Source organism: Panthera onca, chromosome D4, assembly GCF_046562875.1.
Source record: "Panthera onca isolate mPanOnc1 chromosome D4, mPanOnc1 haplotype 2, whole genome shotgun sequence".
NCBI classification, from domain to species: domain Eukaryota; kingdom Metazoa; phylum Chordata; class Mammalia; order Carnivora; family Felidae; genus Panthera; species Panthera onca.
Window position 1 is genome coordinate 91,667,565 of NC_138351.1, and position 27,957 is coordinate 91,695,521.

General features: G+C 61.5%; 1 protein-coding gene across 5 annotated transcripts in view; it reads right to left on the reverse strand.

The window, feature by feature from the left end:
- OLFM1 (olfactomedin 1) overlaps positions 1-26,305 on the reverse strand; it is a 36,910-nt gene extending 10,605 nt beyond the window's left edge. Inside the window, exons 1-4 of one of the 5 annotated variants that reach the window (XM_078436290.2) lie at positions 25,905-26,305; positions 12,283-12,432; positions 7,374-7,529; positions 5,207-5,426 (exon numbers count right to left, since the gene is read on the reverse strand). In XM_078436290.2, coding sequence (XP_078292416.1) covers positions 5,207-5,426; positions 7,374-7,529; positions 12,283-12,432; positions 25,905-26,000 — 622 coding nt within the window. In that variant the 5' untranslated portion in view covers positions 26,001-26,305. Of the gene's footprint in view, positions 1-5,206; positions 5,427-5,609; positions 5,937-7,373; positions 7,530-10,501; positions 10,601-11,713; positions 11,840-12,282; positions 12,433-14,352; positions 14,876-25,904 lie in introns of those variants that run through there. The other 4 variants (XM_078436291.2, XM_081790972.1, XM_078436293.2 and 1 more) reach the window with 4 other exon arrangements.
- Positions 26,306-27,957: the final 1,652 nt, after the last annotated feature.

Consider the following 27,957-nt stretch of genomic DNA (forward strand, 5'->3'; position numbering starts at 1 on the left):
CTTGGCCCAAACCCACGCCTCTTCCCGAGACCTCTGCCTTCTGAACTCGGCCCACCTTGTCCCCACTGACTCATGCTCACGACCACACATTTCCTGGGGCCGTGGACCCAAGCGGCGCGGTCTTACCGCCCCAGGCAATAAGCCCGTTGCACTCACGCTCTTTCCGCAAGGCCCAGCCCGGGGAGCTGTCCGTGAATGAGTGAGTGAGTGAGTGATCGCTCAGGTACTTAGAGGTGAAATTACTCCTCTCAGAAAATCCTCATGAGTCTACTGCTTTGCTATGTGCCCAGCACAAGGGACAGCAAGAGAGCGAGGGTCACCCTCCCCCGAGTGAGGCACAGACCTTCTTCCTTTTCCACGAACTCAGAGGGGAGTAGTGGAGACTGAAGGGGTTGACCAGGGGGGAGAGTCCAGGAGGGCAGCTGATGTGAATCATGGCTGTGAACTCAGACTACGGCTGTGGAGAAGACGGGGTTGGTCCCCAGCAGAGTCGGGGTCACGGCTGCCCTGAACCGCTACACCACGTCCTGCCCACCGTGAGCCTCCTGGCCTGGGCTGCGGAGCAGAGGAGCAGGGCCTATGGGGCTGGAGGCAGCCAGCCCTGCTTGAGTCAGGGAGTTATTTTTGGTTCTCTGTCCAGACGGGTTCTGCCATGACCTGGGGAGCTGACATGATCTCAGAGAGCCCCGTGGCAGGGCCTCACGGAATTGTCTTGGCACATTCAGTTCAGGAAGGTGTCCCTTTCTGTCACGAGGGCTCAGGATGTGCGTAAGGTGGGGAGGAGGCTCGGGAAGCGCCCCTGCGCAGGTGCAGCTTGGAGGGGGCGGAGTTGCTGGGCCCACACGGCCGCCCTCGAGAGCCCAGGACGGGTCTCAGGGGGGAGGATGCCCGCAGAGCCGGGAGCCCGGACGAGGCAGTGTCCTGCAGACGAAGTCATTTGCCTCTTGCCATATTCCTAGAAGGAACTCGCTTCTGACAACAGCCTGGACAGTCTCCACGAGGAGCCGTGAGCGGGTCCGGGGCGACACGTCCGCCAAAGAACCAGGCCAGAGACCAGACCGTGGGGTCGACGGCCCCACGGCAGGCAGGCAGGGCCCCCCGGGCTTTTGGTCTCCCTTGCTCCCAGCTTTCATCCCTCAAGGACTGGGAACAGTTCGCAAAGCTGGGAGCTTGGGCAGACCCGTGTCCTTGCAGGGAGAGCAGCCTGAGGACAGGGCTCAGGCTGCACACAGCCCTGGAGCCTGGGAGGGGCACCCGGAGAGGGCCGCTCACCCCGCCTCCGCTCACGGGCAGGGCAGGGCAGGGCAGGCGTCAGGAGACCTCTCAGCAGGCATAATCCTGAGCGCTTCCTGGGAGGACTCCAGAAGGCGACGCCGGCCCTGCCAGGATCCCACCCAGGCCAAGACGTGAGGAGGGCCTCGGATGGGGGTCTGCTTCCTCCCCGCCACCCCCTCGGGGTCTCCTGCAGGCAGAGGCACCCACTCTCAGCTCTCAAGCCTCAACAGGACGCAGCACCCTTGGGCCAGCAGCTCGCTCACCGGCCCCTGCAGGCCCCAGGGAGCAGGTCAGGGCCGATCCCTCTGCCTCCCTGAACCCGCCACACCTCCAGGGCCAGAGAACAGGAGGGAGGCTTCAGGCTTGCCTCCTCCAGGAGAGCGAGCCTAGGAAACGGTGCCGAGGCAAAGCGCCGTGCCCGACACCCAAAACTGGCAAAAACGTCTACAGTCTGATGGCTAGCAACGTGCACGCTGGGCTGGTGGGGTCGGTGATGCCCCGGGGCTTCATTCAGATGTGTTCTCCATGGGACAAGAAAATCCCCCCCCCCACCCCGCCACCACAGATTGTAGTGCTCTGGGTGTCTGGGCACTTCTTTCCCACCCAGGATGGTATAATGTGGGAAGCCCTAAAATCAGCTATCCCTCCCCCCATTCTTAAAGACAGGAAAACTGAGGCCTGAAGCTAGCAGGCACACGACACGCTCGGGATGTGTTGATGTACGAACAACATTTTGCACTGGATCCTGAGTCTCTGGCTCGGCTGGTGTAGCTGCTGGGTCACCTGACTCCGCAGGCTCCCCCCAGGGAGGCAGTGAAGTCTCATGCCCCAGCTCGGGGGACAGGGCCGCTGGGCAACCGTGGTGCTCGCTTATCTGGGAATGAGGGGAGCTGCAGGGGTGTGGCCGGAAGTGCCCCCCCCACCCCCGCAGAGGAATGCCCAGAGACGCTGAGCCCCCCTCCAGTTTTAGAAAAGGAGTTTCAGAGTCGTTTTTTTCTGGCTGGGCCATCGGGAAAAACATACAATCCCCTTGAGAGAGAAATCTTTACCAACAGAGACAAAACAAATGGAACCTTGTTTGTTTGTTTTTCCCCGTGTATGTTTTGGGGTCAGGGATCACCAGCATCGTGGACTTAAAGAGAAGGCGGCCACAAGGAGAACCCTGATTAGAGGCGCTGCACCGTCACACCGGGCAGGTAACGAGGTGCCGTTTGGCAAGCCAAGGACCAAGAGACAGACTGGAGACCAAGGCACCGAGGCGCCAGGACGGGGCAGGGCAGGGGGGGGGGGGCGGCCGGGGAGCTGCGGGAGCCCCAGCCACCAGCCCCCACGGAGCCACCAGCCCCCACGGAGCGGGAGGCGGGCTCTGTGCTTCGTGCTCACCGGAACCTCCAAGCAAGCAAACAGCCCGCTAAGATGGGGCCCGACTGCAAGGCGGAAATAAAGACCAAAACAGCAGCCGCAGGACGGGAGTGTGGTCCTTAAGTTACTGAGCCTAAGTGACAGCCCAGGGAGATGGGACAGCTACTGCTCACTGTATCATCCACTGTTCATCTACCCCCACACCTGCTCACCCACCTGGCTGTTCATCTATCGACTGACTGACCGCCTACCTTCCTGCCTCCCTACCTACTTACCTATCCTCTGCTATCTGCCTGCCTACCTAGTTATCTATCACCTACTTCCTAACTGGCTGCCTACCTATCACCTACTACCTCCCTCCCTCCCTCCCTCCCTGCCTGCTTGCCTACCTGTCACCCCCTACTCTGCCAGATGCAGTGTGCAGCCATGATGGGAACAGTGTCCCTGGACTTCCACCGCGACCCCAGGGCACGGGGACTCCTACACCCTCACCGTACAGATAAAGCAGGTGGCAGTGCCTTGGGAGAGTCACACGGCCACAGAGCAGCACTTAACCACTTTACCGCACTGCCTGCCCCAGACGGAGGGTTCTCCCGCTTTGGTGTTGTTTACCTGAATCGCCCGGGTGCTGGTTAAATGCAGATCCCTGGGCCCCACCTGCAGACTCCGATTCAGTGGGTCTATCTACAGGTCAAGGTGTTTCTGAACAAAGAAACGCAGAGGCGAGACCACACGGCTGCACTCCCGACACGTAGAGAATGCGGTCCCCGGGACTGGTCCTCTCTCTTCGCTCCCAAATCAACCATTTTGGCGGCCCCAGGGGAACCACGTGAAAGCCCCAAGGTTCAAAGTTGCAAGGAAAATTCACGCAGCTTCTAAAAATAGGCCAAGTGTTTTTAGGGGGTGGCATCCCCCTCGGAGAGGCCTGCGGCTTCTCTGCCTTGGTAACTTTCCACTCTGAATTTCCGTGTTGCTCCCTGACCCCTGACTGGGAAAGCATGGAGGTTTCATCGCCATTTCTCACTGGTATACACAGTCAGTATCCCAGCGAGGGGAAAACATAGTCAAAGAGCCCTCCCCCACCCCCAGAGTCCTCAGAGGCTGGGACAGACCTCTCAGTGGGGGTGTTGGCAGGGTGTGGCCAGAGAGAGGGGATGGTCAGCGTGGGGTAATTGTGGCTAGAAACCCAAACCTGTGCCCAATGGTAAGAACCACACAGCCCATCGTCTTAAACATAGCCCCAGCATTGTGAACATTCGAACATCCACACGGACCCCTGCAGTGTCAGAACAGGTCCCGGGTCCCCCAGCCCCCGACACTGGGGTGCGGTGAACCACGTCACTGGAAAAACGCAGCAGACGATCCCTCATGTGACATGGCGTAAGTGCCCACGGTAAACCAGGTTAAACTCCCAACGCCTCTCGCTGTCCCTTCCGGGGCTGAGGTATGTAACAAGCGTCTGCCTTTGCTGAGGTGCCTAGAACGGCATTTGAGATAATCTGGATGTTCGGACCGGCTCAAACGGGTGCGGGGGGCGGGGGAGGGGGCCCTGCCGACTCCTTCCTCGCTCTCTGGACATTCCCTTTCACCTCACAGCACTAGGGATTTTCAAAAGTATTTGTGACCTTCGGGACGTTGCAAGTTTATAAAGAGGCATTTGGGGTGTGTTTTTGTGTGTGGGGGGAGAGGGAACAAAAAGGGAATCAAGTTAGAATATCAGATAAAAACCTAAGGGAAGCTTCTTCGTAAATCAAAATGACCCTCCGTCACCCTAAGAAGTACACGGCAGGGACACGAACCACCTTGGTGTCAAAAAACGGTAGGTGAGAAGGGCCAGCGAGTCTCGGTAAGAAAACCCAAGAATTAATTGGAAAAACTGAAACGTGCTAGAAGAGTGGACCCAGACGCTAACAAGCCACGACTTGTGGAAGCAATCCACGGGAGAGTTGACAAGGCGAGCGGGTATTCGATCCCAAGAACCTGAAGGGGTTCCCCCAGCGGCGGGGTCCTTCCCGGAATAGGACAACGGGGTGGAGGGGCCGGTGGGCTCAGAGTTGCTGCTCTATCCAGGCTGTTAGGAGGGACTCGTGCCTTTACTCCCCGTGAACGGCAAGTCCTCTACCGTGGTGTGACTGGAGTTTCTCTTGTCTTTTATTCAAACTACGCCCGATGCATTCTCTTGGGAGTTTCCTCAGCCCCTGTCCCCAACCCGGAGAGAATCTGAGATGTACGTTTCCAGCCCTATCGACCTCGTGTCCTAAACTCACCCGGGACACACGCGCACGCGCACACACACGCACACGCTCGTACACATCCTTCAGATGGTGTGTGGCATCTGATGCCTTCTCCAGATGTGCGACTCCACGGGGTCTGTGAGCTGGCCTTCTCTGCACAGGGTGGGACAGTGCCCTAGCCTGAGTGCCGCCTACCGGGGAGCCTAGGCGGGAGCCCTGCCCGGGGCCTCTCTGAAGCCAGGCGGGCGCTGTCCGCTTCAGCACCACTCCCTAAGCCTGTGTGGGAGCGGAGGTGGGCGGAGCAGAGCCGCGCCCCCGCAGGGTTCTGGTCCTACCTAGTTTTTGCATGCATGCACGGAGCCTTTCTTCAAGATTGGACACTCTGCTCTGCAGTTCATCGTAGTCATAGGCGCCAATCTCCTCTTGCAGCTCGTTAAGCACTGACGTCAGGTTCTGGACCTCCTCTTTAAACTGCAATACCAATTTGGCATCGGCCTTGTACTCCTCCAACACAGGTATCAAAGGCCTAAGTTCATCCATTTTCGCTTTTATCGCCTGCAAGGTTAAAATAAGCTGGGTTCAGTGCTCTGCGTGCAAAAACTTGCCACACCCTGCCTTGGCCTGGCTTCTCTCCCTGGGTGAGGGAGGGTGTGCACCTTCCTGCTTTCTTTATAGGCTTATGTATTCTGGTCCAAACGGGGTAGAAAAGCATATTAAACAGTCTCCAGAACACCAACATATTTGGGAAAGTCTTTATTGTCAGTTTAGAATGCAACATCTTAAGGTTACATGCTTTTAGTCACACACACAAAGTTTCTTTTTTTTTTTTTCTTTTTCAAAAAATGCATTGACAAGGGTTCAAACTATCCATGAAATGCATCTACAGTCACATGCAAAAGAGGATCCTGGTTGTATTCAAGGTTCCTTAGTGATATGGTGCTAAGTATTGGAAAATAATAGCAAAACTGCATGGTGCCCAAGCTCTCTGACCCTCTTTCATGGTTACATGGGAGTGGACTGCCTCTTCAGTCAGTGCAGCATTGAAAAAACGCTTTTAAGTTAGCCCTGCAAGCAAGAAAATGAAATACTGTTGAAGAGCTGCCTCACTAGCTTGCCTTAAACAGACAGCCATTAATAGACAAATATTTTCATGGTCACTTAAAAAAAAAAATCACACTGCGATGTTAGATTTCGTCCAAACCAACTGCTTTAACAGTTACAGAGCTTCCCTCGCAATTCCTGTTGAAATTCTCAGTGCAATTAAAGCATGGTAAAAGGCAAGGGGCTGCTTCTCCTCCCCCGGGGCCATACTGCCCCCAGTTTTGGAACCGGGAGGGGGATGCCTGCGTGCACAGTACCAGCACGGCGCGGCTAGCCCTCGGCGGCTAAAGGCACCCTCTTCTTTAGGGGAATCTGAGTCTACCACGGAGAAGGGAATGAATGCTGCCCTTTCAGGGAGAGACACAAACTCTTTTTGGTCAAGCAGGTCAAAATCTCTCTCTGAGATAATTCGCAATGACGTGTCAGGAGCAAGGACGTGTTCACCTGCCTCCGACGTGCGCAATCGCTTCATTTCTCCTCAACAGGCTCAGGCCTGCTATCGTTTTATTTATAATATAGATTTATGACTTCGTTAGCCTGCCATTTTGCCTATATAATGTATTGCTCTTAAAAGCGGATTAGTTCTTGCTTCATGCAGGGAGCACATCAAAGGAAAACATTAGCATAAAAAGGACAGGAAGACAGAGCATCAGCAATTTCTAGTCAAGCAGGGTTGTGTAATTTGACCTGTTCGTTTATATCTGGGCTAGATTGCTAATTAACATGCATGTATACCTTAATTGAGGTGCGTATAATTTTTCAATTTGAACATTTTGAAGCTGACTAAAGTAGAAATGTATATATACATATTTCTACATATGTATATATAATTTTAGGGCCAACTCTGGCTTTAATGTCCAGAGTTACCCAGGGGGTGGGGGTGGGGGGGGAGAAACACTTACCAGGAAGTGAGAAAGATGTTGGTGTCTCTCTCCTTCTTCCCTGCAAATCTACAGTGTGCCTTGTCATAGCTAAATTAGGTCAGATGTGAAAAATTGCCCTGAGTGATCCCCGCTCAGAAACGGCTCTAATCAATGAAGCTAATCCTTGGCTAATGTGATTTACCTGCAGCAGCTTGAGAATGACAACGACCAATCATGTCCCTTCCCGGCTAATCTGTGACCTGGCTCGAGAAGCCAGGTCTGGGGATCCCCCCGCACCACCCCCCCGCCTCAGAAGCTCACGGGGGTCTGAAAGCCATTCCTCAACCCACCCCTTTCAAGGTGTCATTCGCCAAACCAGGGCGGGGACAGGCTGCCTATTTCCAAGGACAGCAGCCCCCTTGCAAAGGGCGATTCTCGCTGGGCTCCTCCCCGGGCTCCCGGTTTCTATTTCCAGAGGGAAGGGGTGAAGCCTGAAGGGAAACCAAGCCCGGTCTTGGAGGAGGAGGGACACACTTACCTTGAACTGCCTGGCCAGGTGCTGCCTGTGGCTCTCCTCCACCTGTCTGAACTTGGACTCCAGCCCCTTCATCTGGTTCTCCATCTTTTCCACGTACTGTAAGTCTCTCTGAGTCCGCCTGTCCAGGACCTCTATGGACTGAGACATGTTCTGCACCTGTCAAAAAGGCAACAGGTTCAAGGAAGGAGCCGTAGCAGGTGCCCGCCCATCGTATTTGCCTTCTAATACACGACCGCGACCTTTTCCACATGGCCAACACACAGGGAACCAGAAGCGGCCCACACATCATTTACTAGTTAATCACCAACACCGGGGAGTGTTATGACCAAGGACTCTCCAAACAGAGCAAATTGCTTTGGTAAACATTTCGCCTGCCACGTTCCGGAATGCTTTTCCTTGCAGCCAGGGCTGCCAATCAGGGGTTCAGGAGCGTCAGGTCCTCCCTGGTCACGCACAGCTCCAGGCACACGGCTTTGGGTGACTCTTTTTCTTCCCTGTGTCAGGGATTGTGTTTAAGTCTCTCTACTCTGCAGGATGAAACCAGTTAGGCAGGCACGCATACCAAGAAAGACGAATAGTGCCTTTGGGCTGCCCCCACCCCAGGAAGAGCCTCTCTCTCCTCCTAAATCTCCCAGCCATCCTGTTGCCAAGGCTGATGGCAGGAGCATGGAACCAAGGAACAAGAGAACTGTTCTCCCTGACTCTCCATCAACCCCTTTCCCCATCCTGCACACCATCCATCACGCCCCGCGGTATCACAGGTAGATGACTGCTCTGCAAACATGTACATTCCGAACATACAGTCAGGAATCGATCACCCAGCAAATGAATAATCACTGTTGTACATCTTTGCAGGCAGATCAGAATTGAGTCTCGCCTCAAGATGGAACTTTAATATTCAACAGGATTCCAGGGAGCTTGAAAGAAAACAGTTTCAGTGCCGCCACCTGCCAGAGCGTTTTATTTTCGGGAAAGTGGCTCGTGCTCCTGGGCACAGGCATTTGGGGCGGTGGGGAGGCAGAACGGAGCTCAGGGTTGCTGCAGCGGAGTTTGGGTCATTTTCCCCAGGGTCCAATCCAATTACGAGGGAGGACGACACCTTTACAACCGTGAACTTTCAGCTCTGCTATTCCGCTGCCTTTGAAAACTCTCTCCCTTTTAGAAACAGAATCATTTGGGTATGACACGTAGCCGGACTTGGCCAGTGGAAAGCTGGTAGTGGTTCGGTTTCTGTGCCTCCTGTGCATCCTCCACCCCCACAAATAAAATAAAATAAAAGAGCACATCTAGAAGGCTTCTCAGTGGGAGAAAAATTGACATTACTCATTGCAGCACTTTGAAGTGCCCGGAATTTTACGGTTAGTTATTTAAAAGTAACACACAAACTCAGTTTAAAAATTCACGTTTGTAAAATACAATACGTGGGTGACTCTGACTCTCTCTGATCCTTTCTCTTTAGACGTTTCACGGGGACCTGGAATATATTTGCTCTCTTACCTTCTCTCTCCCTGCCCTCCTCGCACTGAATAACCAGCTGTCTTACCTCCTCACACTGAGTAACTACAGCACTCCCTTTGAGAAGACTCGTGAGTTTTGGTTACCTTAAAGCCCAGCCCAAACACCACCTCCTCCGGGGAGGCTTCCAGGATACGCCAAGCCAGGAGTGGCTGCACACTGCTTGGAAACAGCACTACCTTGTCGGTGCCATGCCTGCAGGGCAGTAACCCACTCATCTGCTTCAACAGCCAGGGGGTGGGAGGGGGCTGGGCCTCATTCACTCCTGTAACCACAGCAGGAGGCCCACACATCATAACGTGGGGAGTGTCCCCCCAGCAGCCACAATGCTGGGAGCAGGAACACAAATGGCGCCTCCAGTCCAGACCCCTCTCCCCTCCTCTCCTGGGACATCCGATTCCCCAGGAGCAAGGGCCTCCGTGGGCAGAGCAGAAGCCACTGGGTCCGCCGGCTCCAGTGTCGAACTGCCAACAGGGGCCACACGCTGCACAACGGGCTTTTCATTTGCCAGGGAAGGAAGGCTTGTAACCAATTTTAAATAAGATCAAATTTAAGATTTAGAAAACAAAATTTAAGGATGCCAAGCTACCCAGCTGCCTTAACAGAAAACGCGACTCTCCCTCTGCCTCTCCCACCTCGAGGGAGGGTGGACCCTCCTCTCTGGCGGGTCAAAAAGCGGAAGGGCACAACCACTCCCAGGAGCGCCGGAAGACCCCGCCCGGGGCCACCCACCCTCTCTCCCGCTGGATGGGTCCCTGAGAAGCAGACCTAGGAGCTCAAGGTCACGCAGCTGCTAAATGACACCGACCCCCCCCCCCCTTCCCCCACGCTCTGCCCAGCGCGGGAGCAGGAGCTGGGAAAGCGGGGGAGGGGCAGCGACAAGCAACAGACACACCCGGCCTCCAGGGATTAGCGAACCGCTAATTATTTACTGGTCTTCAGTGTTCCAGGCAGTGGGCTAGGCCCATCACGTCACTACTCCGTTCAAGCTCGATGAAACCCCGGTTGGCGAACACTATTTCCGGTCCCACTTTCTGCATAAGGAGAGCCAGGCTCAGAGAGGTCGAGCAGACTGTCTGCCGCCACACGGCGGCCAGCCACGATCCAAGGCCTGGGCTGACTCCAAAACCCACGCTTCCAAATTCAGGGCAGGTGGCTTCCTCGAGGGGAACAGAAACAGAGCCCCCGGCCCCCCGCAGGCCCTTCCACTCTGTGGGTTTCCGGGGGCCCTCATCCCCCCGCCCCCTGGCCCCGCGTCAGAACCGGGCTAGCTAGCGGTCAGGCACTGCCTGCTGCCGCCAGGGCCCCTCCCGAGGGCTCCGGGCCAGTGACAGTCAGAGCCCCGGGCGTGCGGCCCACGACTCCACCGCGGGAAGCCCCCCGGGTGGTTTCACGTGAAGCCAGGCCTGGGAGACACAGAACTAGACGCGAGGTGGCCGGCTGGGACCCCGGCCCCACCGACGGCACGCACGATCAGACCCGCACAGCTCGGTGCACGCTCCCCACGGCAAGAGAAGGGGGGGGCGGCGACCAGAGGGAGGCCCCACGACGAGAACGCTGAAGCCCCCTCTTTTACAACAAAAGCTGCTGCCCTCTGAAAACACGGTGCCCACCGGGGTGTAAAATAGGGCCTTAAATCGTTAAGCCGTGGCGCGGTGGCGTCTGTAGGCAGAAAAGAGGGCTCCCGGGCCGGCGCTCTACCGGCTCTGAGAGCTTTCTAGAATTCAGAAAGCACCTCCCCCAAGAGCTCGGGGTTCTTCCTCACGGGCCCCCAGCCCCGCCCCCAGCCAGGCCCTCAGCCCCGCCCCCCAGCCAGAGCACGCCCCCCCCAGCCCCGCCCCTCAGCCCGGACCCCCAGCCGCGACGCCAGACAGGCCCCCAAGCCCGGCCCCCAGACAGGGCCCCCCCACCCCAGCCCAGCCCTCCGCCCGCCCCCCCCTGCCCCGCCCCCCTCGGCCCATCTCGGCCCCGCCCCCATCCCCGCCCCCCAGCCCGGCCTCAGCTGTCCCAGAGGCCCCTTCAAGCTCCACCTCCTGCCTCTGCAATTCTGAATAATTAAAGGCCCAATTAGGCTTTGGTCTAGTTTGGTGTTAATGAACGTTTGTGGAATCTGCTAAATGCGTTTTACATTAATTCTTTGCAAGTGACGTACTGGGTGGGCTAGAGATGAGAACAGAGACCACACTGTCCTTAAAGGGGAGCGGGAGCCACAGCCCAGCGCCGCCCAGAGCCTCGGCCTCCCTTCTTCCTCCCCATGAGCCGAGCTGGGAGCGCTCCCCGCCCCGAGTCGCTCACCGCCCCCTTCCCTCCACACTTCCGGGAAACTGAGGGCAAACTGGGACCTGGTCGTGTGAGGGGTGGTGGTTGGGCGGGGCCCAAACGAAAAGGTCCTGACCTAGCACCACAAGGTGGTCCCCCTGCCAGCGACCTGACCTGCCCCAAGACCCTCGCGGCTCGGCCGGCGCCTCCTCTCGTGTCCTCAACAACTGCCAACGTACAGTTTTACTGGCGTGTGTGTGATGTGTTTGTGGGGTGTGGGTGTGTGTGACTGTGTACGTGGGATGTCCACGGGGTATGTGTGGTGTGTGGGGGGGTGTGTAGGTGGCCCTGTGCATGGCGTGTGCGTGTTGTGTCCATGTGTGTCCGTGGGTGGTGTGTGTGCGTGCACAGCTCTTGGGGGGGGGGGGGGCAGAGGACGCCAGGCGGGGGCGCCGCTCCGCGGTTTGAGTGCCGGCCCTCCCCTCCCCCCCAGAGCCAGCTGCTTGGCTCGGGACAGGTGGTCCACCCTCTGACTTCCACTCTTGAAACGGGGTGAAAAATCTCACCAAGTTTACATGATCCTCGTGGAGATTATTTGGAACGATGGCTTCCGAGTGTGTATTTGAGCCACACGGTGCCGTTCGCAGTGGGTGCAAAGGTGAGGACCCAGTGTGATTTTGCTCCCGAAGGCCTGCTGTGGGGGGGTGGGGGCAGGGGGAGAGCCCCAGGGGCAAAATCCAAAGGGCTGCAAGGACGCCCCCCGCGGAGCTGCTCCGCGCCAGCCCCCAGCCCCCTGGACTGCGGGTTTAGGGCATCGCCAGGAGGGACCGAGAGGTGGTGGCAGCGAAAGAAAGCACCCCGAGTCCCCGCACCCCGCTCCCACGTGGCTCCTCAGGGGAGCCTGCAGCGACCGGCGGGGTCTACTCGTCTCCTCCTGGGCCATCCCTGGGGGTTCTGCACCCATCCATTCACTCAGTCACTCGTTCACAAACATTCTGAGTGTGGACGTGCCAAGAAAGAGGGAGGTCTTGAAGCAGGACAGACCCTGCAGGCTGGCCGAGGCTTGGTGCTGGTGTGGGCGCGCGCGCACACACACACACACACACACACACACACACGCCCCACACGGACTCACCTTCTCCAGCAGCTGCCTGAGCTGTTTCGTGCGGGCGTCCCGTGAACACATGGTCTGCTGGGGGGCGACCACTGTGCAGATACACCTGCCCTCGCTGTCTTGGGCAGAACTATAAACCTGCCAGCTCTCCTCGGGGTTGGTGGGCAACACCTGGAGGGGGGGGGGTGGTGAGGGAGCGAGAGGGAGAGAGAGGTCAGACCGTAAGGCAGTGCAGCAGGAAAGACACCCGGGGAGGACTGTCAGAGTCCAGCCTCCAGGAAAAAAGGGCAGAAACGGTCCAAAGACGCGTTGGTTCTGACCACGGGGAGGGAAAGGGGCCCCCGAGAACAAAGGGGCGATCTCCTATCAGGGTCCCCAGGGCCAGAAGGAAGTGAAACAGACACGACTCTCTTAATTCTTTTTTTCAAATCCAGGGCATTTTTAAATTCCAGGGATGTTTGGAGTTCTGGCATCTGACCAAATTGATAGGTTAGGAGGACGGGAGGGAAGAGGCCGCAAGCCGGCGAGGAGCCAGGGAGGAAAGCAAGTGGCTGGTTCACTCGCAGCACGTAATTCAGAAAGAAGATCTCCTCCCCACAAGGCAAGCAGGGGTGGCTGGCGCAGCCTCGCTCCGCCGTCCCTGACGCGAAGGGATGTGGCACCCGCGGCAGAACCCGGGATCCAGCCGCCCGTCAGCCCAGAGCCGCAACGCCCCGAGCCCCGACCGTCCCCGGCACCCCGGCAGAGGCCGCCGGAGGAAGCGCCAGGCTTCCGACCCGGCTGCCACGCGCGGTCCTTCAGTGGATGTCACCAAGTTTCTGGCGGCATGGCGTTTGCACCCAGCCTCGGTCCCGGGGTATGCCCAAGGACCCACCAAGGAACCGGAGCCGCGTGTGGCCGGTGTCACCTTGCCGCCCGGCTCCGGTCCCGAGCGCCAGGGGCACAGGGTGGACGCTGCTGTGGGAAAACACTCCCTGAGCACAGACCCTCCCCGGCAGCCTGCCCGGGCGCCTCAGGTCACCTCCCTGCTATTTTTAGCCCGGCCGGGAGGAGAACCTATAGTAGTCATACATTTGTTTCATTCATTGCCAACCCCAGAGGCTCAGGACCCAGACCCGGGAGCAAAGTCATTATGAGAGCACTGGAAGGAAGCACTTGAAACGGCAGGTGAACGTGACAAGGGTCTCAGGAGGGGCTCACACGGAGACCTGTGCCCAGGGCAGCAAAAACCAGGTGGGAGAGGAGCCTCCTGCCCGCCCCCCCTTCATTCCCCACCAGGAGGGGCCCGCCTGGGGTCCTTCCTTCCTCCGTTCCCCTCCGCTCAGGGCTGCTTCCCGCTCGGCCTGCCTCCCAGTGGCTCCAGCCAACATCCGACTCAGGCCTGCCCACAGGCGCCCCGGCCACTCGCCACCCGCCCCCCCCCCCCAAGGCCTTGATGAGGGAGGAAAAGCCACCTGGGAGGCAAGGCAGAGGGGCAGAGGGGACAGGAGGGGCCAGCTCCACAGGCAGTGCCCCCCAGGGCCACTGCACCCTCCCTGGCCACCAGGGCCGGGACCGTCAGGGACCCGGCTTGGGGACTCGCCGCCGCCAGCTCCCCCAACGGCCGCTGGCCCACTCCGGCAGTCCGTCTGGCTTTGACAAAGTAGGGCGGGCTCCGCTCGAGCCCTGGCTGGACCAGCCCTGACAGGGTGGAGCACCGCGTCCCCACCCCTTACTTGCTGAGTGACCTTGGACAAGTCCCCAAGTCCCCTGCCTCAGTTTCCTGACCTTGTCCGCGAGGGACTTAATATTAGTTGATGCGGACTCCAGGCCTCCGAGTCCCTGAGGCCCCCTGCCCCGAGAGGAAACCCCGGCAAAGGAAGGAGGCGCGCCCCTGGGGGACCGGGGCGGGGTGCCGGCAGGCAGGGCAAGCGCGGGGGGCACGGTCACCCCCGCCGGCGGTAGCGTGGGGGAGCCGCCGCCGGGGACCCCTGCCCGTGCCCTTGGCCCCGCGCCCCCGCGCCCCCGCGCCCCCGCTCGGCGCCGCCCAGCCAGGGGTCGGGGTCGGAGGGAGCGGGCGGGAGGGCCCGCGGGGTGGCGGCGGGGACTTACGCCGGTGCTGCGGTCGAGCGTCCCGCCGCTGGCCGCCGAGAGCTTGGTGGTGTTGAGGCCCACCAGCGAGGGCAGCGTCTGGGACATCCAGTTGGTGATCATGGCCATGGTGCTCAGCACAACCCCGATCTTGAGCAGCGGCACCGACATCGCGCCTCGAGTCGCCTCCTGCGCCCGCGCGCGCCGGCGCCGGCTCCGCGCCCCCGGGCAGCCTTCAGGCGGCGGGCACCGCGGCGGGCAGGGGCGCCCGGCCGAGTCCCCGCGCCCCTTCGGCCCGCCGCCGCCGCCCGCCCGCCGCCGCCGCCCCGCGCGCCCCGGCCATGGCTGCGCCGCCCCGGGCGCCGGGGACGGTGGCCGCTGCCCGCTGCCCGCTGCCCGGTGTCCGCGGTGCCGCCGCCCCTCCGCGCTCCGCGCCTCGCCGCCGGCTCGGGCTCCGGCTCCGGCTCGGGCTCTGAGCGCCGCGCGGGCTGCGCGCGGGGGCCGCGGCCGGGAGGCGGGGACACGGCCGGGCGGCGGCCGACGCAATCTGCCCAGGAAATGGGTGGATTTTTCCTCTCTGCTCCGGCTCCCCGCCGCCCCCTGGCTGCTGGCAGCGAGGCCTGCAAACCCCAGTCGCCAAGGGGTTGAGATGGGTGTTCAAGGAGGAGAGCCGACCACCGCCCCCAAGTCCTAAAATCGCGGCGGCCTTAGCGTCCAGACTGGTGGCGCCGCTGCTCCCTCCCGGCGGCCGGAAGGACTGAGCGAGGCCTGGGCACCCCTTTGGGACCCCCCTGGCCACCCCATCGCGCGCTCAGCCCTCGCCCTCGCTGCCCTGGACCTACTTGGGGGGTGGAGGCTCCACGCTGCACGCCAACCCTGTCGCCCCCGCACTGGAGCCCAGCCGGGAAGGGGTCTCCAGCCCCAGCGCGGGGAGGGGCGAGGAAAAGGGTGGGAAGGGGAAGGCTTTCTGGAATCCCCGGGGATGGGGGGGTGGGAGGTGGGGCAGGTGCTCTAAGGCCTCTGGGAGGAAAGGAGCCTCCTGGCAGGTGCAGCACCCACCAGTGTGGGCCCCCGGGTTGGGGTGGGAGGGGTCCGAGGGCAGGGCAGGAGCTGCGTCTAGGTTTGGGCTCAGGCATCTGGGCAGGAGAGCTGAAGGTGCCCGGCCCATGAGGAGTGTGGAGCTGGGCGGGGCCTTGGGGTGTGTGGTTGGGGGCAAGAGAGGAGCCCGAGTCCTGGGGCCCAAGTGGAGGGTCAGGGCAGCCTGGCGTAAGTCCCCAGCCCTCTGCGGCATCACGGCAGGACACGCGCACGTCTCCGAGGCACGGGGCTGACTGGGTCGAGCACCTGAACGCGGCTTTAGCATTTGCAGGAGCCTTTAGGGGATGAAGGGTCCGTCCGTCCTCAGTCCCTCCCACTAAGCGTCCCCGGAAGTTTGGGAAGCATTCCCCAGATCACTCACCACACTCTTTTCTGCCTGGGTGAAAATAAATCTCCCTTCCTGAACCGGGACTGGAAGGATCCGGCCTTCCCGGGGCCGGCGAAGATGGACACCACCTTCCCAGGGCGTCTGTCTCTGTTCCACGCCCTTTGGGAGAGGGGACGATGACAGCCAGGATGGTCCTGGCCCGAGTGTCGGGTGTCCGGTGTGAGACCCCAACGAAGGGTTTCCTGATTTGTCTTCCCGAGGGGCACAAGGGAGTGCAGGTGGCAGGTTCCAACCGTTGGGGAAGGGCGCCACCTCCCAGTGTGAGCCGGTACTGCAGGCTCCGCGGCGAGCCCGCCCGCCCGTGCAGGTCACACCAGGCCACACGCGCGCAGGCCGGGTGCGAGAGGCAGCATTCACGCGACTACCGGAGCTCAGCCTCCTTCCCCTGCCAGCGCGTGACCGGCAGATTCAGGGCCGCGAGCCACGCTGGCCCGGATCACTCACGCTCAAATCCCACTGCGGGCAGTGGCCGCTTCCTTGGCGGAAAGAATCTCCAGTCGAGCCCAACCCCGTCTACAGAACTCTGGGGCCGCACATCTAGAAGCGGCAGGGGCTTGGATACAGCCTGCCGTGCAGCCCGGGACAGGAGCGACACCAACACGGGAGCCGATTCCTGGACACTCGCCATGGCCGGGCACCGAGCGTGAATGAAAACTCTCTTATTAGTGGCCAACACGCCGCTGCCAGAGAGAGGCGTCTCGGACGAGCCGCTCAGCACGGAGAACGCAGACTCAGGTCAGGCGGCCTGGGTTTGAGCCCTGGCTCTGCCACTAGCTGTGAGCGATTGGGCCTGCTGTGCCTCAGTTTGCCCATCTGGGAAACGGGCTCGCTAATAACAGTCACCTCTCTCTCCGGGGTACCATGAAGACGGAGCGCGTTAGTGCGGGAGCGGGTTTGGCGCCCAGTTACGGTGCCTTTCCCGGTCACCCCGCTTGGCGGGAGACAGCACGCACTCGGGAGGCCCCTCCGCTGAGTGACCAGGGCTCAAGTGCATGGCAGGGCTGGGACTCGTGCCCCCGGGGACCCCTGCCGCCCCTCGTGACCGCTGCTGCTGTTGATACGGACGCACAAGTGCTCAGAAGGTATTGCTGGACACGAAAGTAATCCCCCCCCGACCAGAGCCCCATTCGAGGAGGATGAGGGTCCAGATGGGCAGATAGAAAGAATGAAAAAAAGGAAACAAAGGAGATTTGAAGGGCACCACGTCCGTCAGGCTCCCCAGCTGAGAAACCCAAGACCAGGTAGTTTGCGACGACGGGGCCGACGCTGCTCCGGGGAACTCGGGAGGCGGGAGGACCCCGGGACCCACGAGCTGCTTCGGCTCCACCCGCCTGGGACCCCCTCCGACCCTCGACCCTCCTCGACCCTCCGCGCACGGGCACTGGGGGCAGGCCTGGGGACGTGAGCCCTGCAGCCATGCTGGGGAGCTGGGAGCGTTTGTGGCGTCCCCCGAGGCGTGGCTGGGAGGCCGTCTTGGTAAACATCGGGCTCTGGGTGACTCCCACGGGGTTTGCCAACTGTGGACGGTGCCTCGGAACTGCTACAGCTGCCTGGGAGCCGAGCCGACGCTGGGAGGTCAGAGAATTCGAGCGGGACTTGGGGCGACAGCTGGCTCCCACCCAGCCTGACGCCTGTCAGTCCCTCCTCACCACCTCTGCATCCCTTTCTGTGTTTATAAAGGAGCAAACGGGCACCATTCACATCCCTCCCTCCCAGAGGGCGTGTGTAGACAGAACAGGGGTGCGTGGTGGGTATAGCCCTGCTCCTGACCCACAGTGAGCCTGCACCCCTGCCGCCCTGCCCTGCACCATTGAGGCCCTGCCCTGCCCTACACCCCATGCCCTGCCCTACAGCCCTGTTGCCCTGCACCCCTATGCCCTACCCTGCATCCCTTCCACCCTGCCCTGCCTTCCTGCCCTGCACCCCTGCTGCCATGCCCTGCACCCCTATGCCCTTCCCTGCACCGCTGCTCTGACAAGCTGGAGGTTGGAGGTAAGTCACTTCTGACTCCTCTAATCCCAAACCAAAGTCCTCTCCAGGGACTGGAATCCATGAGTCAGTAGGAGAGGCTCTTGCTTTTAATGCATTTGAAAGGGTCATCCGAGAAGCCTTGAGCAAGTGTAATTTGATTTAGGAGGCCACACAGTATTTCCGAAAGCAAACTGTGCATTGTTGAAGAATGAGGCATTTGGATTAAAGGATCCTTGGCGTCGGCCAGCCCCAAATGTTCCTGAGGAGGAATTTAAATCCCAATTTCCACACGGCTTCCCTGGAAGCAAGGGCTCACTTACGCTCACCACTCTCAATAGCCACCGTAACACTAACTGAGCAGCTGCTGTGCCCCAGACGCCCTCACACCGGCTGCATCATGTCCCTTGATCCTCGCGGCCGCCCATGGGCGACGCTCTTGCTGCGTCAGGCTCGGGAAGACGGCAAGACCTTCAAGGTCATGGGGGGAGCCGGCCATTCCCAGGACCGAGCTCAAAAACGTGGCACACCTCTGCCTGTCAGACGTCACGGGGTCTGTCTGCTCCGGCCGCTATGACAAAACACCGCCGACTGGCAGCTTATGACGGCAGGCATTTGCCGCTCGTGGTATGGTCCAGCCCTGGGAGGTCCTGCCTCCCGGCTTGTGGCCCGCGAGGAGGCACGACGTCGGAGCATCTCCGTTCTACAGACAGAGCACAGGTCCCCAGAGTAGGGACTCGCTCGGGTCTGGGCCTTGGCAAAGGGACAGCCCCAAAGAGCAAAGTTTGGATGCCCTTTTGCTGTGGAAAAGCAGGCACATTTTCCCAGGGAGCCTGGGTGGCTCAGTTAAGTGGTGGACTCCTGGTTTTGGCTCAGGTCATGATCTCACGGTTCGTGGGATCGAGCCCCCGTGTCGGGCTCTGCACAGCGAGGAGCCTGCTTGGGATTCTCTTTTCCTCTGTCTCTCTGACCTTCCCCAGCTTGCACCCGCTCTAGCTCAAAATAAATAAACATTAAAAAAAAACTTTTTTTTTTTAATGTTTATTTATTCTCGAGAAACAGAGACAGAGCATGAGCAGGGGAGGGGCAGAGAGAGAGGGAGACACAGAATCGGAAGCGGGCTCCAGGCTCGGAGCTGTCGGCACAGAGCCCGACGCGGGGCTCGAACTCACCAACCATGAGATCATGACCTGAGCCGAAGTCGGACGCTCAACTGACTGAGCCCCCCAGGCACCCCAATAGATAAAGTTTCTTGAAGAAGCATGCATATTTTTCTGAAGCTATCCGCACATAGCCGGGTTGGGGGAGAGAGGGAGGGCAGACGGACATGGGAGAGGGTTAGGGGGGCCACGTGGGGCTACTCTGCTCCCTCACCCTGTGTGTGCCCTTTCCATCACTCTCCTGCTGGGGAAGAACATTTCTGCAACAGCGAAAGGTCTGGTCTGGAGCCGGGCACCTTGGGACGTTTGTTAGCCCGGCTGCAGAGCGGAGAGCTGACCCATCCTGCTGCGAAGCCTCCTCCCGGGTCCCTTCCTTCCGCCGTCCATGCATGCGGGCTCGAGGTTCTGTGGAGCTGGGACTCACGGTGTCTATTCCAACCCCCCGGGAAAGAGCAGCCACTTCCCCATGGGACAGTTCTCTGTGACCCGCAGCTGTCACCAGGGCCGCTTCTTCCCTCAGCCACGAAGCCCCCTTCTAGCCCTCAGTCCCGATTCTTTGTGCTTCAGAGAGCTGACCATTTGTGGCCCCTCCCCGCGGCCCCCCACACCCTCTGCTCCTCCTCTGGAAAGTTCCATGCTGCTTTCATAAACGTTGCCTCAGACTGGCTTGCATCCAGACCAGGAGGCCACGGCCGTGTGTCCTCTCAGTTGCCCAGCGGAAATGGGGTCTGCTTCTGGGAGTGGCACTTTGGAGACCCTGGATGGGACGGCCCTGCAGGCAGGTCGCCCTCTGAGCTGAGCTCGTGGGTTTTGGGGGCCCCCCAGACATTACTGCTTCCTGTCTCCTATTAAGGGAAGTCACCGTAACTGACTGAGGAGAGCAGTGTGGTTTCTGCTGAATTTAAGTCATTGATCTGGACACGGGTTCACGATTCCAACATGGCTCAGAAGGCCAGGTCTGCAGGACCAGGGTGCTGCCCGATGCCCCTCCCTCCCAGAGCACACGCTCCGCCCCCAGCCCCGCCTCCAACAGATTAGGACTCTGCCTGATGGGGGGGACTCAGAAACCTTCCCAGCCAGCTCTACCAAAGGGAGGTGTCGTGTCTGGGGAAATAGAGTACCTGGATGCCACGTCCCCGCTCGCTCGCGTCTGACTCCGCCCCTAGGCAGGGAACGGGAACTTTCCTGCACCTGGCGGGGCCGGCGCTCGGGGACTCACGTCTGAGAGCCGCAGATTATTTCTGAAAGCCTGCCTCTGTTTCTTCTCCGGGACCTTGTTCGCTGTCAGATTTAGCACCAACACCCTGGGGTGCTGAGTCCGCTACTGATAATATTTATAAATATACCTCGGCTTCCTCTCCGACCCTCAGACACCCAAACCATCACTGAGAGCCAGAGGGAGTAACTCCGTGTCCTTCCGGAACCACCCATGAGAGCCATTTTGCACACTGGAGGAGTCGCTGCCGTGAAGGCCAAGCTCCCGGAGGGGGTCGCGCCCGCTCCCTAAACCCGCAGGACCGGAGCGAGAGGCTCTCTGGGAACGCCACGCCCCGCGCATCTGAATGGGGACAGAGCCAGGAGATGGGCCTCGGTGCGGCCACCCACTCTCCTCCCAGCCGCCAGATTGTAGATGTCGTTAAACCGCGCACAAGGAGCACACAGGCCAAACCCCTGTGGCCAGGATCAGAGCAAGCGGGTTGGAAAGCTCGCGTCTTCCAACACTGCCCGAGAGCTAAGAGGGCAGCTTCACCCCAGTCACTTGGCAGGTGTCCCAGGGTGGAACCTGGGCACAGAGGAAGGGGGAGCTGCGTTTGCCAGAAGACCCCGAGCGGGGCCTGGTCCCTCCTCCCCAGCGCTGTCTGAATCACGCCCAAAGCCGCACGGAGCTGAGTGAGCGTGTGTGTTTGTGTGTGTGTGTGTCCCTGCCCGCTTCCTGGGCTCAGCCGTCAAGCAGACGTAGAGCTCCCTCCCGGACCCCCATTTTGTTCCTGAGAGTGTCCACTCTCCAATGCCCGGCGGGTGGACACGGGGACTTGTTCGAGGCCACCCGCCCTTCGCGGTGGGAAGGGCTCCGCAAGGTCAGGGTCATGCCAGACGCTCCCGTGCCCTGCTGCCCCCCCTTCTAAAAGCCGAGCCGGCAGGTGGGAGCAGGCAGCACACGGGGCCCCGCCGCGGGAGACGCGGGAGACGACGGGCTGCTCAGGGGCGCTCCGCGAAGCTCGGGGGTCTGGCGCGTCGGCCCCAGGCGCCTCCCTGCTGGCTGCTCAGTGGCACCAGCCTCCCCTCCGCTGTTCATGTGTTCACTCCGTCTTAACAGAGACACGAGCTCGGGTGTCTCAGGCGTCAGACGGACCTGGGAGCACACGGAGGGGTCTGTCACTTACGCGCTGGGCCGCCAGAGGGGCTGCGTCCTCTCCCCCAGCCTCGGTTTCCTAACTCTGAGGGTGGGGATACGGCACGGGGCTGCTGGCCTCGCCGCCTCCTGCTCCAGACGAAGCTCCTGGCGGGCAGCGTGGCGCAAGAACCCCCCTTGCTGGTGTCAGCCCCTGTTCCCCGTGTGTGTGTGTGGGGGGGGGGTCGCCCGAGAGGTGAAGGGACGGGTGTTTTCGGGTCCCGCCTGCTGCCCCCTCCCTCATCCCCAGTGGGAGCCGCACTGGCCAGCAGAAGCGGCCCTGCCGTGGCAAGGACCCTCAGGCTGCCGGTTTCGGGGTACGCGGGGTGTCCTCGGGGCTTTTCTCCACCGCCGAAAATCGGTTCGCGTCCCTGTCAGCCCGGCTCACGGTTGCCATATGTGTCTAATTCAGTTTAGCTTGTAATTAGTTTTGTATTACTTTACACGGTGATGTTAATACTGATTACAGGGCCTGATAACTTTAGTAATAAATACAACCCAAGGCAGAAAATTACCTTTCTTTTTATCGGGGAAGGCTGAAGTCAGCGCGGGGAGGAGCACATTGCTTTCGGACTTGAAGCAGCCGTCGGCGAGGACGATCTACAGCTTGATGCCCCCCCCCCCCCTCCCCGGGTGTCACGGCACTCTCCTGCCCAGGAGGCGGCCACTTGGGAATCCGGAGGGCTCCTCTCCGGTGGCCTACCAACCCGCCAGCCGCCTTACATGCCGTGTGTCGTGAACTGACCGGTTTGGGACGAGACCCCGGTGCTCCTGAACCCCCACCCCGCCTCCGCTCGCACTCCAGCGTGCAGGGCACCCGTGGGGGAGTCCAGGTGAGTGGGGTCATCGGCCCAAGGTTAGTCTAGAGCAGGCCACACAACGGGGCTGTTGCAGTCTAGTTACATTGGCTCAGGGAGCGGGCTGGGTTTTCTACAGCGGGACCGGCGGGATCTCAGGAGGAGAGGACAGACTTGAGGTGATGGGTCCCGGTGGGATTCTGGGGGCTAACCCCCACGCCAGCTGCTCTGTGACACCCGCCCTGTCCGTCCACAGCACCCCCACCCCTCCCCAAAGGGGGCCGGGGTTTGCTCTCATCTGGGCTCCGGCTCCCGGCCCGGCCGTGCCAGCCACAGCGACAGCAGGCCGCAAGGGCACTCTGCTCATTGTTCACGGCCGGAAGGCCGTCACGGGTGTGCGCGTGGGGGGCTCACGTCCTTAAGAAAGGCCAAGCCCGGCCTGGGGCTCGCGGTAACAACAGAAGCTCTGCGTCTCTGTTGCAACAAATCCCATTCCTCCACACGCCCTCCCTCCTGCCTCGGCCGGCCTCCGTGTAGCCCCTCCGCCCCCCTCCCCTCCTGCTCACGGCCGGGCGCTCGAGCAGCCTCAGGACCGATGCCGCCACCTTCCCCGACGCTCAGCCCCGCTCTGACCCCAGAGCCCTGGGCCCACACGGTCTCCTGCCCCTTGCAAAGCCTCGGGTCCCACAAAGCCTGTCGGCCCAGACGCCAGACCACAGGGATCGGACGCGTCCGCACCCTGAGCCCAGGTCTGACTGCGCTAAACCCCACCAGCTGGCGTCCGAGAACAGCACGAGACAGGGAGGGCGAGTGAGCGGCCGAGCAGGACAGGGTCTGTGTGAGACCACCTCTTCCAGAGTCATCCGGTTATGAAAAGGCAGACGTGCAGGCTGAGAGGTTAAGAGCTTCCCTCAAGGTCACCTCGATGGCGCCTGGTGGGATTGGGGTACGAGCGCGGGCAGCTGGGGTCAAGGTCGTCGCTACAGAGCCCCCCCTCATTTCACACCTTCATATGCAGGCAGCATGCTTCTATCGGTGGACCAGGTAGGCCTGGAGCCCAGGAGGCCCCACAGCCTGACTCCCCCAAGAGGGAGGGGGCGGCTCCCCCGTGCCCCGCTGGGACACTCCCCAAATCCTTCCCAGGAAGCGTGAAGCACCAGCCTTTCTTTGGAAATCACGGAATAAGGCCAAGAAAGGCCTGTCTGTCTGAGGACAGGCTTCACCTGGGCCCACCAGCCTGGCACGTAGTAGGCCGTCCGTCACTGGTTGGCATTCGGTGGCGCGGCTCATCGTCCGCGAGCTGTCGGGAAAACAGGTGGCTCGGCCACGCGCTCCTCTCCCCCGCCCGGCCGCGACAGGTACCAGCCCCACGTTCCTGACTCGCTCCCGCTTCAACGCGGGCTAACCCGCGAACGCAGCGGCCCTGGAGCCCTGTGGGCACGTCCCCGGAAAGGCCTCGAAGGGGGGTGTGTGTGGCCATGGGGGCCACTTACAGAAAGTGGGAGAGAAACGGAGGGGGGTGTGAGGGGGAGACAGACACCTTGCGGCTCAGCCGCCGGTGCTCGGCCCGCCCTCTGTTTGCTTATCTCAGCCACTGACGAGTGCACTTGGCTTTGCTCATGACATCTGGCTGCCTAGGGCTGGATTACTTGGGGATCAAGAGAGCAAGACTTCGGAGCGTGGTTGTGCCAGTAGCTCTCAGACTGACCGCAGCCCAGCCCTGGCCCACACCTGCCCCACTCCACTCCCCACCTCACAGGTTACTGGTGGCCACTCTCTGACCCTTCACAGGCTGGGAACAACCGGAGCGAGCTTACCTGGTTGAGCCTTTGTTCTAAGATCCCGCCGCCGCGGGGATACGGGACAATCGGCCTCCCACAGAGGACTCTCTAACCTCCCAGGGAGGGAGGGGCCGGGCCTCCTGGCTGCACCGAGGGACACAGTCCCCTGAGACATCCCACAGCTCAGCCTCAGAAAACATCAGCCCCCCTGGCTGGCCCAGGGAAGGGTGCGGTCGTGGGGCGCTGACCTGGGTCCTGAAGGGGACCCGGAAGCAGGAGGAGGAGGAGGCAGGTGTGCGTGCACAGGGCTTGGCTGACACCCCCCCGGGGGCCGGAACCGGCAGCGTGGCCGGGCAGACGCCTTCGCCACCGAGACAGAGCTTCCAGCTGAAGTCGGACCGAAAGTTTCTTCCAAGAACAGGGGATCTTTACACAGACCTGGGGAGGAGACCTCTCGAGGAAAAGCCTGCGTGGTCTGGGAATGGAGACTCGGGGTGCCTGGAAGCGAGGAGGCCGTTAAGGCTCGGAGGGCGCTGGGGGCGGCCACGTCCAGGGCCACGGACAACCAGCATTCTCTCTCCCAAAACGTGTAAATAAGGCACACGCTACTCACTACCTGCCTGGCTCCTTGCTGCCCACGTGTGCTCCCGCCTGTGGAGTGTGAATGTGTGAGTGTGCACGTGCGTGCACGTGTGCAACTGTCCATCAACGCTACACCAGCCCGGCCTCGGCCAGGCTCTCCCCACCGCCGAGGAAACTTCTCTCCCGGAGACCACGCGGCACCTCTCTAGGGGACCCGACCGCCCGCTGGCCCCAGGGCAGGGGTCTCTGAGGGCGGCTGGGACAGGACCCTCGCGACGCCGGGGTGGGGGCTGCGTCTCCCGGGCAGAGCCAGGGAGCCGGCAAGGGCTTCAAGGCAGAACAAGGGAAGACTGTTCCAGAGCCTTCTCTTCCATGATCCTCCTCTTGCCCTCTCTTCTCTCTTTGTTTCCTCTTTTCTCCTGAGATGGAGGGAGGCGGAGGGAGGGAGGGAGGGTCAGGGGCCGCTGGGGGCTTGCAGCAAGGTGCTGGCGGCCCCGTCCGCCCCCTGGACCCGCAGCCCCAAAGGGCCAGTGTCTCCAGCTCCGAGCGTGGCACGGTGGCACCACCGAAAGGGCATTTTAATGTCACCCCCGAGCAGCCTGGCTCCTGAAGCTGGCAGCGTCTTCCCAGCACCCCGCTGCCAAGGAGACACCCCCATTCCAGCGCTCCCAGACAGCCCTCTCCTCCTCCCAGACCTGCCAGCTCCGAAACGGATTTTTAAGATGGAGAATACCAGCCAGAGACGGGCTTTCTATTGATACGTTGCTCAGGGGGTGGCAAGCGAGCCCGCTTCAAACGCCCAGCGGTCCCCACACGCGCACACGGCCCTCGCCTGGCACTCACGCTTCATGCCGCGCATGTGGCCACAACCCCCCAAGCCTCCACACTGAGTGCACAATGCGCCCAGCCCTGCTCCCGCCGCCTGTCCTTCCCGGTCTGGCCTCCCAGGCACAATTGCCACCCCCTGCTCGGGGGAGCCCCAAGGGCAGCATTACAGCAAAGGCAGAGACACAGGAGGCTCCAGAGTGGGGGGGGTGGGGGTGGGACTCAGAGCTTCGGCTGGAAATGCCAGGAGCTCGGACACCCTGCTCTGTCTCCCCCGCCCCGGGTGCCACCATGCCGCCCTCTGAACTTCTCAGGGCGGTGGGGGGCTGGGGGTCCTAGGCGAGAGGGGCACCCCCTCCCCCCGCGGCGCTGGGCCGGCGCTGGGGGTTCCGCGGGTGGGGGCGCCCGGCGGCGGTCTCCGTCGGCCTGCACCCCTCCCTCCCAGCCGGGTGCGCGGCGCTCCGGCCCCCTCCCCACCCGGGCGCGGAGCTGCGAGCCGCTCCCCGACTTGGCCGGCCCGGCGCTGGGCGGACGCCGCGCTCCCTCGCTCGCAAGGAGGAAAATGGCGTTGGACGCACGTACTTGAGTGAGTTCGGTGCCCATCAGGACGAGGAAGAGGAGGCTGAGGAGCTTCCGGGCCGGTTGCATGTCTGGCTGCCACGGCCGCCGTCCTGGCATATGCAGGAGCCCCGGTGCTGGCGCCGGCGCTGCGTGGACGCGGACGCGGACGCGCTCCCGGCTCTGCTGGCCCCGCGCCTTCAGCACCCGGAGCCTCCGCTCTGCATGGCGAGCGCGTCCTGCGCGCTGTCCCCGCTGTCCCCGGGCGGGCGGGGCGCGGCCCTCCGCGGCCCCTCCTCCCGCGCTCCCCCCCCCCCCCGCACGGGCGCGCCTGGGCGGGGGGTGCCAAAAGTTTGCGAGGAAGGCGGCCGGGTGGCGCAGAGGGACCCGCGCGCCACGCTCGCGCGCGGGAGTGGGGAGGGCGGCGGCGGTGGGGAAGCAGGCTGGGACAGGATGTGACATCAAAAAGGCGGGGGAAATTTAACTCGGACGAAGAGTCCATCCTGGCTGGCGGCAGCTGCGGGAGGCCCCGGACCCCCTGGGGTTGGGATGGGAAAGGCAGAGTGGGGGTGGGGGGCCTGGCCGCTGGGGGAGGATCTGCAGGCGGGCTTCACATCTCCGGGAGGGACAGAGATGGCAGCTGAACATGCCCTTGGGGGTCACCTTTTAATGAGACAGAGCAACACTCAGACCCAGGAAGGATGTTGGGGGGGTGGGGGGTGGGGGGGGGTGGGAGGGAGTGCGGGTTGGGGACAGAGCCTGCAAGCAGGGCGACCGGGGCTGAGGCCTGTCGGCCCGGGGTGATCAGTGTGTGGGTGCAAGGGGAACGGAACCTGTGCTGGGGCCCCTGTCCCTTTGGGTGTGGGGGTGAGGACGTGTCCTTGTGTTCACGGTTGTGTGCGGGGCAGGGGAGTGGGGGGCACACGACCTGCAAGGGTCCCCGGGGGTCTGCCTTGTGTTCCTCCTTGTCCTTTTACATGTGTTCCCGCGGAATTTACGAGTCCCCGACCAGGGCGGCTGGTCCTGGGGGCCACATTTTCCAGTTAAACGCTCCCTTCTGGGGAGGAGAGTCCCCAGGCACCTGTTTTCTTGGAAATGAAGGTGGCCACAGGAATTTAGAGGCATCTGTCTGGTCTCTGTCCCGTTGTTTAGTGGTCAGCCTTTTGGAAATAAACTCTGTGAAGGAGGCTCCAGGCCCGAGAATCCCAGAACACAGAGCGGATGTGTCACCCAGCAAGGTCCAGAGCAGGGGTGAGCAGGGACGAGCGGGGACTCCCAGCCTGTCCCCGTGCAGCCCCCTGAGGGAGGAGGCACCCTGTGGGCATCGGCTCAGGAGCTGGGCTCGTGCACCTTGGGAAGAGAAGGTGGGGGAGGGGCTGTGTCCCCTGGGCCCTGGTGAGAGCTCCTGGGGTAGGTCGTCTGGCAGGGTGGGCCCGAGTGCCCAGAGGAGGTGGCCCTGGGAGAAGATTCGAGGCGAGGTGAGGCCCTGGGGGCTCTTTGTTCTCTCAGCCCCTCTTCGGCTTTCATTGGCCTGAGAGTGAAAGCGAGCTGTTTGTGAGCCCCTGGCCCCTCCGCTCCCTGGAAGGCTGAGAGAGGCTGCGGGGGGGGGGGGGGGGGGGGGGGGGGGAGTTGGAGAGAAGGCTGCTTGGGGAGCTGGAGGGGCCGGTGTCTTGTCCTGGCCCTTCCAGGGTGTGGCTCTCCGAGCCTCAGTTTCCACTCCTGTAGAATGGGAATGAAAGATGCTCATACCAGGGCCTCCTAAGCCCAGTCAGTTAAGCGTCTGACTTCGGCTCAGGTCATGATCTCATGGTTCATGGGCTCGAGCCCCGTGTCGGGCTCTGTACTGACAGCTCAGAGCCTGGAGCCTGCTTCGGATTCTGTGTCTCCCTCTCTGTCTGCCCCTCGCCTGCTCATGCTCTCTCTCTCTCTCTCTCTCTCTCCCTCTCAAAAGTTAATAAACATTAAAAAAAAAACCTTTTGTAAACTCGGAAGGATAGGGGGAGGCTCTGAGAGTTCACTCAGCACCCTCCGTGCCCTGGGCATACTGCCTGAGCGTCCCCTTCAACCTCCGTGTCAA